Below are 16,916 nucleotides of genomic sequence, written 5' to 3' on the forward strand. Positions count from 1 at the left end.
AGATAGAGCAAAAATGCTCCTCTGTGTGCTTTTCCTACTAGGTTTTTCCTATTTCTTCAGCCTAGAAGCTTCCTCTCTGTGATTGATACATTCCCTCTCCTGTTCCCAAGGCCAGCTTTCACCTTTTAAACTACCTACTGTAGTTAAAAGAAATATGGTTTGCAGCTTATATTAGAGGAAGCAAATGTTTGGTCATGAAAGTTTGGGCATCATAATTAATATCAATTATCTGAGTTTTATGAAAATACTTTCAGAAAATTCATCAAATTCCAGGTCCAGTTGGAAAAAAAAAAATAATAATTTGGCCTTAACAAAATAACTTTATTCTCCTTAGAAAACTGAAATTGAAAATTTGACCCAAACATGAGCATTCAGTGTTTTTAACTTAGACGTATTTTTTGCAAATGTCATCCATTTGGATCAGTCCATCAACTCTGACAGCTCCTGCAGTGTTGCATGCCTATATTATCACTGTAAGTTATGTAAAGCCAGTGTACATTATGTACACCAGGTACCCTATTCTACATCATGTACAGAAAAAAATAAACAAATTTACTAGCTCTAAGGAAAAAAACCACCCTTATTTCATTTTCAAACAGCAGGTATTTCTTCTGGATAGTTAGCTCAAGCCACTTTTGACAAACTCTAAAAATGCTATCCTGAGTAATGAGAAAGAGCGTTGAGTTTTCTTTCCCTCCATTCTGATTAGAAATGGGATCCATGCCCCAGCTGGATATTTCCAGTTCATGCCCAGTAGAAATAATTTTCTGTCCGATTGCCAAATGTTGTCCCATGTGGCCAGCAAAGCTTGGACAATAGCAGTAATACAGCTTCAAGTAAAAAGCTGAAAACGATCCCCTGCAACCAGAGGCCTCAATTCTGCATAGTTTAATAATTCTAGCACCATGATTTAACTTCCTTTTTCCCTTTCAAGTATTCAGTGCAAATTAATCGTATTGTCAATGCTTACGTTTCCTACCTTACTTATTTGTAAGGACATGTTCAAGTGGCATACTAGAAGGTTGATCCTGCGGTCTATACTTAACTAGTAATCCTCATGCACACTAGTAACCCCATTGAATATCAATATAAGATTGTGGTGCCAGGGAAAGTTAAACAAATCCTGAGGAATCTGTTTTATTAGCATTTATAGGATTTGTGTGTCTGAGCGTGTGTGTGTATACATCCACACTTGGGAACAGTAGTTACAGGAAAAAAAAATATAAGGGATTCCTCCGGGGACAAAAAGCGCTGCTAGTTCTTGAGCTCATACCAATGCTGATGTTGCAGCCTGTAAATGTTAAAATATCTGACGATATTTTCTTTCCTGAGGAACTTGGTGGTATTTCTCACAGTTAATACGTTAGCTAAGCACATCAGACAAAAGTTAAGACCCACACTGTGCTTGGCCCCGCAGCCCTGTTTTCCCCAGCCTGGACCCATCCAGTATCGCGTGTATTACACAAGCATGCGAGACCGAGAAACGCAAGAAAACCGCACAAACGTGAAAGAAAGACCAAAGCCGCTGCCCCGCAAAGGTGCCTGTCGCAAGAGTTGATCGGGTGGCACCGGCACCCATTTCACGGACACGGGTGGACGGCAAACACCGGCCTGCCGTCTGCCCCTGCCTGGGCCCTTCTTCCCCGCCACCGTCCCCACCAAAACACTCCAACCTCTCGCCGAAGCGACCCGGGAAATCCCCCCCGGTTCCCGGCCGGGGCAGCCGCCGCCGCTGCCCGGTTCCTGCCGCCCACCGGTGGCGGGGCGGGGGGGGGGGGGATGTCCCGCCTGTGACAGGACCCACTCCGTCTGCCAGACGCTATTTGCGTCTCCTTCAGGATTACCAAAAAAAGGCGTTAAACCCCCTCGTTTTGAGCTTCTCCTTCGCCGGGATCTCCCCTCCGTGCGCCGGCGTAAAATAAGCCCCTCGGCCTCGCCTCCAGCGCCACGCGGACACGCGTGGGCTGCGCGCCCGGCAGCCCCCTGCCACACGCCCCCCCTCCTCCGCGGCGGGCCGCGGGGAAATGCCCCGCCGTCGCCCACCCGCGTAACCCCCCCCCCCCCACGCCGTGGGGCGCGCAAGCGCTCGGCCCCTCCACGCAAGCCCCCCCGGTGCCTCCCGGCGCGCTGAAGCCGGGCAGTACGTGACCCGCGGCGAAGGAGCTGCTGATCGAGTTTGTCTGTGGGGCGGTGGAGGGTTTTTTTCTTTTCTTTCGCCAGACGTTTTCCTCTTTATTTTTCACTTTTAGTTTAAAGCCTTGCGGGGCGGGGGGGTGGGAAGGCGAAATATTCCTCTGCAGTACAGCTCACCTGGGAAAGAAACGCTCTGCCTTTACCTCCCACCCGGTGAAGAGTTTCCCCCTCGAACCAAGGAAAAATGTTGTTAAATAACAATGCTTCCTGCGTGCGCCCCATTTATGGTTCAACAATAACGTATCAGTGAAAATATGATCTGAATATTTAAATAATTAATTGTTTTATTTATTCTCATTACTTATTTTCATCCCTGGCGTGGAGTTTATTATTAAAACGGCCGGAGGGAAGCCCTTCCCCGAAGGTCCCTGCAGCCACCTCGGACTCACCGAGTTGAATATTGTGAACCCACCTCGATAGGTTTGGGCCACCCTTGTAGCAACGTGATTTTTCTTTTCCTGTCGGGATTATGTCGCAAACATTCGCGAACCTGCCCTTTCCCCAAACCACCGCAATTTGTTAGAAACGTAACGTGCTCCCCTCTCTCTTTCCTTTGAGACCCGGTCTCTCGTCCCTGTATATTGTTTACGGTACACAGAAATGTCCCATACAGTTTTCTTCCCGGGGTTAGCGATCGCGGAGCTTGGTGGGTCGGACCCGTTAGGACCTGCCTTGAAATACAGCTACTTTTCCGCATAGATATAGATATATAATATTTTTTTCCCCGTATAATTTTTTTTTTTACCTCTGCTAATGAGTCCAGTTTCGGCGGCGGGCGGAGGTTGTATTGAATTTTGAGAATTTCCCCGAAAGGCTGAAGTTTCTTTTCGACTGGTGTTTTTTCTAGATTAATTTTGGTTTGATTTGCTCCGGGAAAAGGTCCCAGCCGGAGCGTGCTTCCGTAAAAAGAAAAATATAGCGGCGGGTTTAATCGCCGCCTACGTCTGCCGTCCCCAAGCCTGCGCCAAGTGTCCCCGTGAGAGAGCTACCCCTGCGAGAGGGGTACGGGGCTGCTCCTATTTTGCCGGTAAAAAGGGGCAGTGCAGGAGGGTAAAACGGGTCACATCGCCCGGGCTTCCCTGTGCAACCGTTTCCCTCAGGTTTCCTTGACCTGGAAGCCGGCTCTAGCCTAAATCCCACCCAGGACGGCGAGGCAAACAGCCTGTTCCCCATCCCCACGGTCCTCCCTGCAAAAGCCGCTTTCCCCGAGACGCGCCAGCCAAGGGACGGGCGCGGTCCCGGGTACCTGAGCCGGGAGGGGGGCGGATTTGGGACGGGACGGGGCAAGAGGCCGTGCGGGCAGGGCCCGGGGCCCGTCGGGGCACCGCTCCCCCGCCCCCCGCCTTGCCCCACGGTTCAAGCAGCAGATGCAGAAGGTGCCCCAGCCTCCCTGCTCGTCACCCCCCGGGCGCGGTGAGGAAACCGGCTTCCCCGGGCGGCGCGTCCCCGCGGGGGCGGCCCGGGAGCGGAGAGCCGGGGCAGCGGTGCCACCGCGGGGGGCCGCGCAAGTCCCGCCCGCGGAGACGGGGGCCTCCGCCGGCGGCGGGGAGGTTAAAGAGCGTGGCCTTTCCCTCGACAACGTCGGGCCGGGCCCTTTCTGGTGTAATAGGATAATTACAGAGGGGCGGGCGAGCTTAAGCAAACACACTCGCCCGCCGGCCAGGCCTCTCCCGGGGATTAATATTAAGGACCGGGGCATTGTGTTTTGCAAACGGGCGATCCCATTCCCCTCGGCGCCCTCCCCGTGTCCGCGGTTGCGGATCCGCGTCTCGCCGGGCTGTGCCCGCCGCTCTGCCTGGTCCCTCCTTTTCTTCGCACCCAGGGTTTTCTCCTGGCTGCTGTAATCGCCGGCGGCAGCCCGGCTCCCCCCGCACGGCCGGGAGGGTGCTGGAGCCGCGCGTGTCCGCGCGCAGCCGGCCCGCGGGACGGCTATTTGCAAGGGGCCTTGGCTAGGGCCGGTCCCCCGTGGGAGTGGGTGTATGCACGTGCGCGCGTGTGTCCCCACGCCTGTACCCCTCGCAGCAGCGCGGCGGGACCCTCGGAGGGCGAAGGGCTTCCCTCAGGTCGGGGCCGCGTCAAAGCCAGGCCGGGCACGGCGCGGTCCTGTCCGGGACGGGGTTAGTCCTGACGCTGGCGGGGAGGGGGGACCCGGGCATCGCTCTCGTTCTAGCGGCCGCTGTGACAACCTCTGCAAAGGCGGCTCCGGGCCTTGCGGTTACAGCCCCGTGAGCACCGCGTCGCCCGGCTCTGCCCACGCCGCGGTGAGCGGGGCCGCCGCCGGAGGGAGGGGGGCCCGGCAAAGCCCGGGCCCTCGGGGACTTTCTTCACTTTCCCCCGGAGAGCCGCTTCGGCTGCTCCGGGGTTCAGCCCTGGTCATCGGCGGCCCGCCGGGCAGCGGAGAGTCACGTCGGGGGCCGATGAGCAGCGGCTGCCGGTACGGCACCGGCGGGGAGGTCTGCGGGGCAGCGGGACCCCTCGGCAGCGCCCGCCGCCTCCGCCGGTGCTCGGCCCCGCTCTTCCCCTCTCCCCGCAGGCAGCAGTGCGAGGGTCCATGTATAAATAAGTATCTGTGCGTGTGCGTCTGTAAATGGACTTATGTGCGTACATGTATATATACATACATACGCACGCGTGTAATGTATATGCAAAATGTATATAATGTGTATATACTGTACAAACGTATGCTATATATACGTATGCATGTGTATATATGGTACACCCATATATATATGTATGTGTATGCAGGTACTTTTTGCCCCTTTTACCCAGCGCCAAAACAACAGGGGAAAGTGCTCGGGTGACTTAATGGCGCTGCAGTGGGGCTGCTGAAGGAGGGCCCGCGCGGGTCGCGGCCCCACGCATGCCCGTGCCCCGGCCCCCCCGGCAGCGGGTGCCGGGTGGGGGTACGAGGGCCCCCCCCCGGCGCCGCGGGGTCACGGCCAGTGCACCAAGCGCGTACGTGAGGGACGGCAGGTTACGGGTCAAGGGGGCCGCGGGTCTCCGCCGGCGCTCCGCGGCTGCTTAGGGAGGTCGGGGGGAGCGGGCTCGGGCTGCCACAGCAAACGGCCTCCGCCCCCGGCTCCCCCCGCCCCGGCCTCCCGTCCCATCGCAAGTGCTAATTGCGGCTCTTTTCTGGCTCCTCTGTATTCGGGTCCCTCGGAGGGCGCTGCGCGGGAGGACACGTCACGGATACATTATCCCCTCCCCTCTTGAGGCTCTCCTGGCTTTCTGCAGCCTTTGCTAAAGAATTAACGGAGGGGTCCACTTCAGAGCTCCTTCTGCCCCTGGAAAAAAAATAATAATAGAAAAAAAAAAAAGAAAAAGGGAAAGAAAAAAAAAGCGGAGATATCGGTGCTTTCAGGCGAGGAGCGTGCCGGCTAGGATTTCTGAGAGGAGGGAAATTTTACCTTCGAGCCTTGCCGTATGGTGAGGATCGCCACTCCTTGCGGGAGGTGAAGGTAGCAAACCCTCCCTTTAGCCTTTGAAAGGCATGTCTATGCGAAAGAGCCACCGCTTTGCTCTTTAAATACGTGACAAATAAAAAAAAAAAAAAAAAAAAAAAAGAAAAGAAAGAAAGAAACAATTCCTGATATTGCAAATTTTTTTTCTTTAAAAGGAGGAAAAAAAAAAAAAACAACCAATAAATAAATCCAACAAAATCAATCCCGCGCCTTTGCCAGCGCTCGGACTTGTTTGGAAAGAGACAACGCTGAAGTGGCACTGGTCCCGAGGAAAACGGATCCTTTAATTTGACTCCGCATGAGAACCACATTTGGAGCTGGGCGCAGCGGCCGGAGCGGCGGGAGCAGCCCCGCCGCCAGCAGCCCCCCGTGCCCGCAGCCCCGCCGCCAGCCCAGCCCCGCCGCCGCTCCCGCCGCCGCCGCCCCGCGGGGCTCGGCGCCCCCCGCGCCCAGGCGCTGAAGCAGCCCCTCGGGGACGGGGGAAAGCGTCTTTCTGCCGCAAGACCAGCCGCCGCCCGCCGAGAGCTGGCCGAGAGGGAAGCGTCGGAAGGAAATGCGAGCTTGCGATTTCGGAGGACTCCAGCCATCAGCTCCCTCCGCACCGGCTTTGACTTTCGTTTAGCGGGGGGGGGGGGGGCTGCTGCCTTGCCGGCTCGTCGTCTCCTCGGCATCTCGGGCTCCGGGACCAGATCACTTTGCACTTCGTTAAACGAGCAGCGCCGTCTTTTCTTTTCTTTCTTTTTTTTTTTTTTAAGAGACAAAGTGTCCAAAAATGGTTCAGCCTGCTTAGCCCAATGATTTCTTGCCTGGACGCTCTATTTTTAATATTTTTTTATTATTTCTTTTGGACGGGGAAGGATTGAGCAGAAGAAATCCTTCAGTGAAGGGAACCCAGTGAGTTGCTCCCCGTTGAGGAGAAGATCCGATTCCAGCTGCAGGCAGAGGACCGTGGTTCGTGTAGGTCTTTCAGTCTTGGTTTCGAAGCGCTAGATATTGCAGGGTCAGAGCAGAACTGCCTTCTCCCGAGCGGCTTGCCAGTCGTGGTTGTGGCTCAGAGATCACCTCCCCCCTCCTCGCACCATTTCTGTTGGTGTTGTTTTTGTTTGGTTGGTTTGGCTTTTTTTCCCTCCCCTTTTCCCCTTTTTTCTGCCCCCCCCTTTTTTTATTATTATTATTATTATTTTATTTGATTTGGGTGAATTCCCTCCCTCCCTTCCTTAAACGAAAATACTAACTCTGAAGCCGAAATCCATGCTCCCTGCAATTCGGAAGAATCGGGTCTAATATGCCAGTGTCATCTTCGCCTTGCAGTAGTCGCGATGAAGGAAAAATCCAAGAACGCGGCAAAGACTAGACGGGAAAAAGAAAATGGAGAATTCTACGAACTGGCCAAACTCCTGCCCCTGCCCTCGGCCATCACCTCCCAGCTGGACAAGGCGTCCATCATCCGCCTCACCACCAGCTACCTGAAAATGCGAGCCGTCTTCCCCGAAGGTAACCACCCCGGGACTCCCCGGGAGGGGCCGTCCGCTTCCCGCCCGGCCCGCACGGGAGGGACGGGGCAGCACTGCGGCCCGAAAGGTGGCGGGGGGGGGGGGGGGGGGGGAGAGAACATACCCCAAGACGAGCCCGCATCGTCTTTACGTCCTGAGGAGGGGGGGGGGGGGTGTTTGCAGGGGTCCCAGCACGGGACCGGGGTTGGAAAGGAGCCTTCTTGCCTGGGAAGAGGAGGCAGCGCCTGCGCTGCCCGAAAGCCGAGGCTTGCCGCGGGGGTGGTGTGCGGAGGGCGGGCTGCAAGTAGCAGCTCTGGTCCTGTGAGGCCTAAACCCGAAAACGTCTCGCCGCGGCCGCACGTAGGAAAAGGAGCCCCCCCGGGAGCCGCGCCCGTGGGCACGGGCTGCGCGGTGAGCCCGGCCGGCGGCTGCGCCGGGCTGGCGGCGGAGCGGGGGTGGGCAGCCCGGCCGGCGGCGTCAGGGGGGGGGCAGAGCGTCTGGTTAATCTCCCCTTCTCCCCCCTCCTCTGTTGCTGCCGGTTCAGCTCCGTATGCTCGGGGGGACCGTCCCGAAGAGAGCGGGCTCCGCTCGGCTCCACCGAGCCCGGCATCTGCGGCCCCGGGCGGCAGCCGGCCCGGCCCCCGGGGGAGGCCCCTCGGCACGGCGCTCCTGCTGGTGCCCAGGCACGGTCTCGGGGAAAGAAAAATAGTATGGGTGTTATTATTATTTTGTTTTGGTTGGAGTTTTCTGGAGGCAGGGAAGCAGGCTGGGAAATAAGGCGCGGAGGCTTCGCAGCGAGGCCCTCCGCCTTCTCCTGGGGCCGGGGAGAGCGGGGAGGGCCGGACCGAGCCCAACCTGCCCCCGAGCGGGGCAGGGACCCCGCTGCTCCCCGGCCGGCGCCGTGCGGAGCCGGGGCCGTGCGGGGCGGCTAGCGCCGGTGGCTCCTGCAGCTCTTCTCGGAGACACGCAGCAGCGAAGCCTGACACCCCTCTCTCCGTCCCCCGGGGTTTGGTGAAAAACATCCCACCGGCCATCCTCGCACCCAGCCCCCGAGCGCCTAGAGGGCGGACGGCTGCGGCCGCTTTGGGCGAGGGGAGGCAGCCGGCCGGCACCCGTGGGGAGCCGTCGGCCGCCCGTCCTTTCCGTGCCGCCGCTGAGCTGATGGGAGACGTGAAATGAAATGCTGGTTAGTGTCTGCGGGTGGCTAAATAAAGCCCAGCTCCCCCCTTTGTCATTTGTTTGTGCCTCTCCGGACGAGGGGGGGTAGTGGTGGTGGTGAAGGAATTAGCAGATTCCGGAGTGGAAGGTCTGCTCTCCGTCGCGGTTTCTAAGGAGCTTTATTAAAAGGCTGCAAATTTAAAAAAAAAATTTATATATATAAGGGGGGAGGGGCGGAAAAAAACCCACTCCCAAACGGAGAAAAGCTTACCGTTATGGCCATCTAATTCAGTAATTTCGAGAGCAAGTACTAGCAGTGCTACGGGAAGCGAGGGCTCCTTTAGCGTGCGCTTCCGAAGCACGCCGAGTTAGCGGAGCGAGGGGAAGCGAGGCGCTGCTCCGCTGCAATTTCCAGCCGTTATCCCCCATCGGGAAATTTCCCGATGAGTAATAGCGCGTCGCAATTTCGGGGGGCGGCTTGCCGGCCCTGGCTGGGGAGCGTGCCCCCGAATGGCTTTGATTTAGGAGGGAAGAAAAGTGGCACGTTCCGAGATGCTGCTGGATGGGTCCTTGCTTTTCTAGCCCTATGGATCCTCAAGAGCAACAAAACGACCCCGAGAGCAGGTTTATACCCACAGCTCGGGTGTGTTTTATGTGTCTGTCTTCCTTAAACAGGCCGGGCGTGCGTTTCCGCACACTCTGCTTATTAAGAGCAACGTTTAAATGCATACAGAGAATTCCTGATCTTTCATCGTCTGAAGTACGGATGGAAATACATTTAAAACCAAAGCTTAGCATCCAGGGATGACAGGCCGAGAGAGCAACCTCCTCCGGCCCTGAGCCGTGCCCTTCGTGCCTGGGAGCGTGGAGGATAGAGGGGAGAGCCGGAGAGAGGCGACCGCGGGCAGTGCCCGCTCCCCCGCTGGCTGCAGTAGGGCGTTTGGTGCCGGGCGGGGGGTGCTGCCTGACGGCACACGGTCCCGCATTACCCTAACTGCCCTTTCCTTCGGGATTTGCCTGCGAAAGGAGGGGAGGGGGAGTGTGTGTGTCCCGTCCCGTCCCCCCAAATCCATCTGGTGGTTTCCAGTTGGCTTTACTGGGAGGGGAGGAGGGGAAGCCCAACAGCTTGAGAGGGCTGCCCGGCATGGCATCTTAAATTCTGGGGCAGCAAGATTTGGGGAAAGCACCCCTTCGAGCATGTTGCACCCAATGGGTGGGGAGGACCCATGTCCGAGGTCCTGGGCCTTGAAATAAAGGTGGGCATGTAACAGGCCCCCTCACCACCCGCCGGTCTCTGCTCCCGGGGCAGTGGGAGCTGCGCCGCCCGCCCTCCCCCGGGAGCAGGCTCCGAAGAGGCGGCCGCCACGGGTCCAGCGCCCCGGGCCGGCCCCGTGGCATCATCCCCGTAAGGCTCAAGGGAGTTTACTTCTTCCAGCCCGAGATGGCGGGGGGGGGGGACACGACACACAGGCCTGAGACGCCTCCAGCATGCGTGCTAGGCCCGGGGTAGCTGCAGCCAGCGTGATCAGAAACGTTGTCCAGCTATAAAACTGGCTTCCAGCTCTGTCTAGACTGGAGGGGAAGAGAGAGAGAGGTCTGTGTTTTTAAAAACTCCGGTGGATGGCTTCCCCCCCCCCGCCCCCGCCACTTTATTTCCAGAGTGAGCTGACACATAGTTTACGCAAAGTTTGAGACCCTCACCGAAGTGTCTGGTCCCAGCGCTTCGACAAGGCTTGTAAGGGGGTTCAGGCAAGTCTCCCCCTGCTCACCCGGGCAGGGTTTTCCCGAAGATGCACATTTTGGGCTGAACTCACAGATCCCCCCACGGAGGCGCCTGACCAGGCTCCAAGAAGTGAGAGTGAACGGAGATTTATATTCCGGCTCCTTTCTCCCCTCAAACTGCAAGCCCTGGAAGGCACAATTCCGTGCTCCGATATCACAGATTTTGCCGTGCGGTTTCGCTCTGACCTTCAGGTTCATGAATTAAAGTCCAGGAGACAGCAACCTACAGCCTCCCCCGCGCTCCCGCTCTGTAAGATCGTCTTCTCTTGTGTTTTGATTTTTTGCCAAGGCATTTATTACTGTAGAACAAAAATACACCACGGGACTTCCTCTGTCTTGACTGTCGGTATACTTTTTTTTCTGAACATGAGGTAATGAAAGAAAAAAACGCGAGAATAAATCGCGTTTAAAAACCGCAATTCTTTGCCCCCCGGTTATGGCAGACTGGTTAAATTGTGACACTCTTCCTCCCCCATCCCCGACGCAGTTTCCAAAACTGACTATAAAATTGCACATTTATGGATGTTTAAACCGGATGGGAGCGAGCTAATTAATAAGTGACCCAAAAGATAGTGCGCGCTACACAAAATAATCTGAATAAAATGACTGAGCCGTAGATCTTAGATCTCTTCCTTATTCCGAGGCGCAGACAACAGAAATTACTAGGAGCATATAGAGTTTTCGGTCCCTATTTAAACGTAGCCGTGAATGTATATTTTAAGAAAATCAAGGCGAATTGCAGCTATTTCATCTAATTTTCATACGCACTCGGAAGAGGTTCATTAATGAATTAAATAAATAAATAAAGCCCGAGCCGACGGCGTGAGTAATCCCTCTTCGAAACCGTGCGTCTATTGTACTAACCGCTAATAGTGGCATTAAAGGTCTTACTAAAACAAAAAGTGCCATTAGGGCTTCCCTGGAGCTGCGCGGCCGTTCCCAGGCGGCGGGAGCCGGCAGCCGTGCGGTACGGGGACGGGGGGCGGCGGCGGGGTCCCTCCGGCCTCTCCCGCCCGGCGGGGAGGGAAGGAGGGGGTCACTGTCGTGGTAGCTGTGGCTCTGCCCGGGACCTCGCTGTTTGTCGTGCGCCCGCTTTCGGGCCTGTTAACATGATCTGCTGTTTCTGGCTCTCCGGGAAGAGCCGGGTTTGGGTTTGTCTGGGTGTTCTGGAGGGCGGTTTTGTTGCTTTTTTTTTTTTCTCTGGGACTTGGCTTTTTTCTTTTTTTCTTTTCTCCTTTTTGTTTTCTTTTCTTTTCTTTCTTTTCTTTTTTTTTTTTTTAACTAAAGTCTTGATCTTTACGTCCGTCGCTCCCATCGCCCAGCCCTCGGCCGCCTTTCCAGCTGGTGACGCTGGAGCCCGCAGAGAGCAGGCGGGCGGCCCGGCACATCCCTGCCAAAGTTAAGCTTAACGCAGCCCCGCTCCTTCTCAAAGCGACCCCGGCGTGGGAACCTCCCCCCGCCGAGCGGAGGTTATCGCCGCCGGGGCGGGGGGTCCCCGTCGGCTCCAGACCCGGCCCGGCCCCTCGGACCCGCCTGTCAAGCGGTGCGATTCTCGTTGCCGTCGGGGCTGAGATACCTCGACCCTCGCTGCAGACGGGGCCTGGGGGAAGGTGTCATCTCTGCCCCTCGCCCAGAACCCCGCTGTCTCCCCCACCTCACGGGCTGACAGGTCACCCCCTCCCTATCCAGCCCTGGGCCGCCCCTAAACGAGGGAGACACAGCTAGACGGAGGGCAGGAGCCGCCTCCGCCCCGTCCTCCGCGGGTGCCGGGGCTGGCAGTTCCCCCGCCCCCCCGGTAATTTCTCCGTTGCTCTCCCGGCCGAGGGAGGCACAACCGCGCTGGGGAAAAATCCCCCAGGAGAGGCGGCGCTGAAAATCCCGGCGCTCGTAGTTGACCCAGGTTCCTTGTGAAGGATGGCGATTGAATAACGCGGGGGGACCATGCGCTCCGGGGGAGCCGGGGAACAATACAGTAGACACAAAGGAAATACTCCAAGTTACAGGGCAATCCGATACTTAACATAATACATCGCTAAGTAATTCTTTTAGCAGAATCCCAAGCAGAAAAGCTACCGGGCTTTCAAAGGTGTGTGTGTACGAATTTATATATTTGGAGAGCAAAGGTGGGAGTTGTTCCCAAATATTTCTAGATCTTATTACAGTTTAACTCACCCCCCTCCCTGGAAACTGGGAAATGGTACAAAGTGAATGTTGAGGTACTTTGAAAAACAGCCAGAGATGTCAAAAGACGGCAGGGGGGAAATCGTGCCCGGGTCTGCCGAAGGGAGCGGGACTCGTTCATATGAGAACCCCCACGCATTTCAACGGCAAAAGTAGCACGTACTTTGGGCTACCTGTGAAAACCCCCCCTCTCTGTCCCTGGGACGCCGTTGTGGGAGCCGAACCTGCGCCCGGTGCCCGGCGGTGGGGGGGGGGGGGCTGGCGGGCACCACTGTGGTTAGGGCCGGTTATTTCCCCCTTAGCGTTTCTTGCCAAGCATCCCGCTGTGCCCGTCCTCACCCCCGTCCCCCGCCCCTCCCCGCCGCACGGTCCCGGTCCCTGTCCCGGTCCCGATGGGGACGGGACCGGCGGTCGCTACAGACACTAGTAAGTGGAGGGCAAACAAGGAAAGGGGCTCATCTCATCCATGTTTGCCGACGGCGGGATGCCAAGAGAGAGGAGGCTGCGACTGGGACCGGCGGGTCAGCCCCCCCGCAGGCAGCTCTTCGCCGTGCCAGCTCCTGCCCGCCGCGACGGGCTCTGCCGCTGAGCCCGGCTCCGGCTCTCCGGGCTTTACGTTACCAGCAGCGCCCGGAGTCGCCCCAAGCCGGTGGCTGCAGACGATCCCCTGCCCTCTAGCACGGCAAAGGGACTGCGCTCGGGGGACAGGCCACCCCCACGGGTGTCCCCAGCATTTGCAGGAAGGTTGGTGCGCCAGCTGTTCGCTCGCTCGCAGGGAAACGGCTCTCTGGGCCAGCGTCGCAGGTGATTCGCGCTGCAATGGGGCATTTTTAATCGTTTCCTTCGAAATTACCCGTCCGGCACGGCACCGGCTGCACGCCCGTGTCGGAGACCCGGCAGCCTCCCCCGCCGGAGACCCATCCCCGGCTGGGGCCACCCCGGCAAACTCCCACCGCGTTCAGGCGGTGTAGGAAACGCTCGCTTTGTATCGGCAGCTCTTTTGGCCTCGCTCCAGTCCAGTGAGTGAAAATGTGCGTTATTTACTGGCTGGGCAGGAGCAGCTCGGCTGAGTCTATTGCATCCATATGTTTACAGGACGTAGGCTGCGCGTTTGCAAATCTCTCGGAAGACAAGTTAATAGGCGTTAGTCCTTTATCTTAACGTAAGGTTTTATTCGTTTCGTATCCATCTTTAAAGCGATCTGGTGGTGGATTAAATGATAAAATCATCGGCTTTAAAACGAGCTTAGACGAATGCCAGGCTGATCCACCAAATGCGTTTACGTTTGATGAGAGTTCGCAATTGCAACTCCAATTTAAAATTTCAAAGGGAACAAATCTGCGGAAGTGACTTTTTCAGTCCGGGTTAGGAAAGAACCTCAAAAATAGTGGAGATTTTAGGGATGCTGTGAAACCGTACCTGGCCAACCGTAACGGACAGGACGGAGCAAATTGCCACGCACGGGTGCGGCAGAGACACGGTTCGTTCTTGAAGAGCTTCTTCGTGAGTGGCTCAAAGAGTAAATCTGCTTCGTCCTTCGGGAAGTCAGGGCTCGTTTCAGGACAGTTTTTACACCGCTATGTGTAACCCCCTTTGCGGGGTTTCGAGATTTGCAATTAGTAAATCGAAATAAGGGCAAGCCGCGCAGTACCAGGACTGACTGTCGTTTGCATTTGTTACCGTCTGGGGAAAGAGACTGCAGGATGTCTCTGCGATCTTCAAACCTTCCGCCCCAGAGGAAGCAGCGTTTCAGCAGAAAGAACATTTTGACGGGTCCCTGGAAGTTTAGGAGCCTTCTCCAAACTGCGAACCGGGAAACGGCGGTAGAAAAGTGCGACTTTTCGTTTGGCTCTTCAAAGCAAATTTCGCGATGCGTGGCCAAACACTTCTCTCGGGGAAGAGAAGGTGTCCTTCCCCTACCCCCAAGAAAGCGCAGCCGCACGCCGTGCCCTTCTGCGGCGCCGTTTGGAGAGACCCGCTGGGGCAGCCGGAGCGACGGACACGGGGTGGGGAGACAGACGCCTCTTCTTGGGACTGGCCTCGGGTGCTGCTACTGCCTTGCCATGGCGGAAAGGAGGCGTCAGGGCCGGCCAAGGTCCCCGGGCTACCCTGTCTGGAGCTGGGAGCCGGAGGCTCCTTTGTGCTTGCCCGGCTGGAGCGGGGCGTGGGGCCAGGCTCCGCCGACACCGGGGCACCGGGAGGAGGTGAAACTCGGGGGCAGGCAGCGCGGGCAGCCGCGCTTCGCCACGCGTCCTCTCCGCCGGCCCGCCTTGCTCCAGTGGGAGATCCTGTCCACCCCAAGGGACGCCCCAAGAGCGGGGAGAAAGGCTTCCATCGTTTCTAGACCAGGGCTAGCTGCGGACACCCGGCCGAAAGATACGCGGATCCGGGAGGGCTTCAGGCGGGACGTTTAGAAACACGCTCCAGAGCTGGAGCTTAGGGCAGGGCTTTCCACCTGGGTGCCAGCTTCTTCTTCCTCCCGTAACGGAGCCGAGCGGGGCTCCCGCTGCAGTGGCCTTTGCCCCTGCAAGCTTGCGGCGGGAGGTTTCTTTGAGAGCACCTGGTCGGTGAGAGGGCACCGGAGGAAAACGCTGCGCTCGCTTTCATGGCTGCGCACCAGTTTGCAGCGACACTGAAGGATGCCCGGGCTGTGCATCCATCACACGCGTGTGCGCCCACGCTTCAGACGGGACCCACGGGGCCTCTGCTCGCAGTGAGCCAGGGCGCTTGTGGAGCCCGCGGCGCCGCGCCCCGGCCGCCAGCACCGCCGGGCTGGCAGCGCCGAGCATCCCCGCCTTTCACCCGGCACCGGGAAGGGCCTTCCGCAGCGCCTCTCGGCTGCAGGACAGCACGGGCTGGAACGCCCTTAGGGCTCCGAGGCCTCTCAGAAGCGGTGCTGTAGCCCCGAGGGCTGTCCTTTCTCTCCAAAAACGAGGCATTGAACGGACGCGGTCCCGTCCCTCCCTTCCCCCCCACCCCCCCATCTGTGCGCTCTTGCGGGCAATGGCACGCTGCAGAGCCTTGCCATCAGGTGCCGACATGAGTCTCCAGCTCTTCGGCTGGCACGGGTAGTGGTCTCAGCTCCACCGCGGAGCTGGTGCAAGCCTTCTTTGCATGGAGGAAATGAAAACCAAACAAACCAACAAACCCCAGACCAGCTCCACCCCACCAACACAGCTCCATCAATAACCTTTCCCTGTCACCAAAGCAATGGCGGGCGCACGGGCTGCCCCCAGCCCGCCGGGCAGCGCTACGGCGGAGCGGCGGGACCGGGTCGGGCCTGTCGGGTCAGCGGGGCCGGTGCTCGGCCGGGGCCGGGCTGGCCGCGGGCAGAGGCGGGGAAGGGGGGGGGGGCGGTGCGAAGCTGTGCCGTCGCGCCGGCAAATTTCTCGGTCCCGTCCGTGCGCAGGTGAAGAGGCCGTCGGGGCAGTTTCTCCCCGACTGAGCTCCGGCCCTCTTTAACCTCCTCAGCCCCCTCCCCAGCCGGGACCTGCCTTGACCGGCGTGGGGGTCGTCGGCACCGGCACCTCCGCGCAAGCCACCCACCAGCCCAGCCCTCCGGCCCCGGCAGGGGTGGAGGGGAGCGGGGCGGGGGGACCGCGCCGGGCAGGCCCGCGGCCGGGTGTCGGGGACTGTCCTGTCGCACCTCCCGCGGGGAAGCACGCGTGGCCGGGGCGGTGATTGAAGACAGGTGAGTGTCTCGCAGCTCCTTGTGCCTTCCGTGTAGGAACGCCCCACTGGGCGCCAAGTGCCCTGGGCTGTGCCTGGCGAGGCTGCGGGCAGGCCGGGTGCTCCGCGCCTGCCTCCACGGCGGGCTCGTCCCTCGGGTCCTCAGTGTGTGGCCGGTCTTCCCTCACCCCGGCCGCGGGGGAAGGGGGAGGACGGGCTCGATGCTGCTGGCAGGACGGTGCCGGCATGGCGGGCGAGGGGAAGCGGTTGGGAAAGGCGGCTCCCTGGGGGCGCGCTGGAGGGCGGGCGGCTCTCCGGGGAGGGAGAAAGCGGGTCCGCGGGAGTGCGCTGGCCGGGACCCCCGGAAAAAGAGCAATTCCCTTCCCAGGCGTCTGTGTGGAAGGGACTCGGCCTTTCCCACCTCCCGAGCCCCCACGTTGGGGCCTGGCCCGCTCCCCGCGGGAGAAGGGGGGGCGAGCGGGCGGGTTGCGGGCAGCGCGTGTCCAGCCGGGGAGGCAGGGCGGGCCGGGCTCCGCTTCCCGCTCTAACCAGCTCCTTGGTTCCCTTGCAGGTCTGGGCGACGCCTGGGGACAGCCGAGCAGGATAGGGCCCTTGGATAACGTGGCCAAGGAGCTCGGATCCCATTTGCTTCAGGTAGTGGACGCCTTCCTCCTCTCGTACACGCTGCGCATCCCAAGTGTGGTGTTGCGCTGTGATCAACCTCCCGCCTCTCCTCCTCCTCCTCTTGCTCATCTCCCCCGCACCGCGAGAGGAGCCTGGGTGAAGCCTTCCTCTTACTCCCGACCCTCACACGGGCTGGGAGGGAGAAAACCCGAGACATCAACCACTTCAATTATTTTTTCTTTTCTTCTCGCCTTTTATACTAGTAGAAGTAACAGCTTACCATGGCGCTAATCGGCTCTCTGTGCACGCCTAGTGTCTCCCAGCCGTAAAAGCGATAATCGGACGCCCCAGAGCT

The 16,916-nt window shown here is 58.7% G+C and overlaps 1 protein-coding gene across 4 annotated transcripts in view; it reads left to right on the top strand.

Moving 5' to 3' along the window:
* The first annotated feature begins 6,060 nt into the window (after nt 1–6,060).
* SIM2 (SIM bHLH transcription factor 2) overlaps nt 6,061–16,916 on the top strand; it is a 63,407-nt gene continuing 52,551 nt past the window's right edge. For 3 of the 4 annotated variants that reach the window (XM_030020218.1, XM_030020221.2, XM_030020219.2), the window contains exons 1-2: nt 6,796–7,148; nt 16,509–16,591. In XM_030020218.1, coding sequence (XP_029876078.1) covers nt 6,974–7,148; nt 16,509–16,591 — 258 coding nt within the window. In that variant the 5' untranslated portion in view covers nt 6,796–6,973. Of the gene's footprint in view, nt 6,612–6,795; nt 7,149–16,508; nt 16,592–16,916 lie in introns of those variants that run through there. The other variant, XM_030020217.1, reaches the window with a different exon arrangement.

Source organism: Aquila chrysaetos, chromosome 7, assembly GCF_900496995.4.
Source record: "Aquila chrysaetos chrysaetos chromosome 7, bAquChr1.4, whole genome shotgun sequence".
NCBI lineage: Eukaryota > Metazoa > Chordata > Aves > Accipitriformes > Accipitridae > Aquila > Aquila chrysaetos.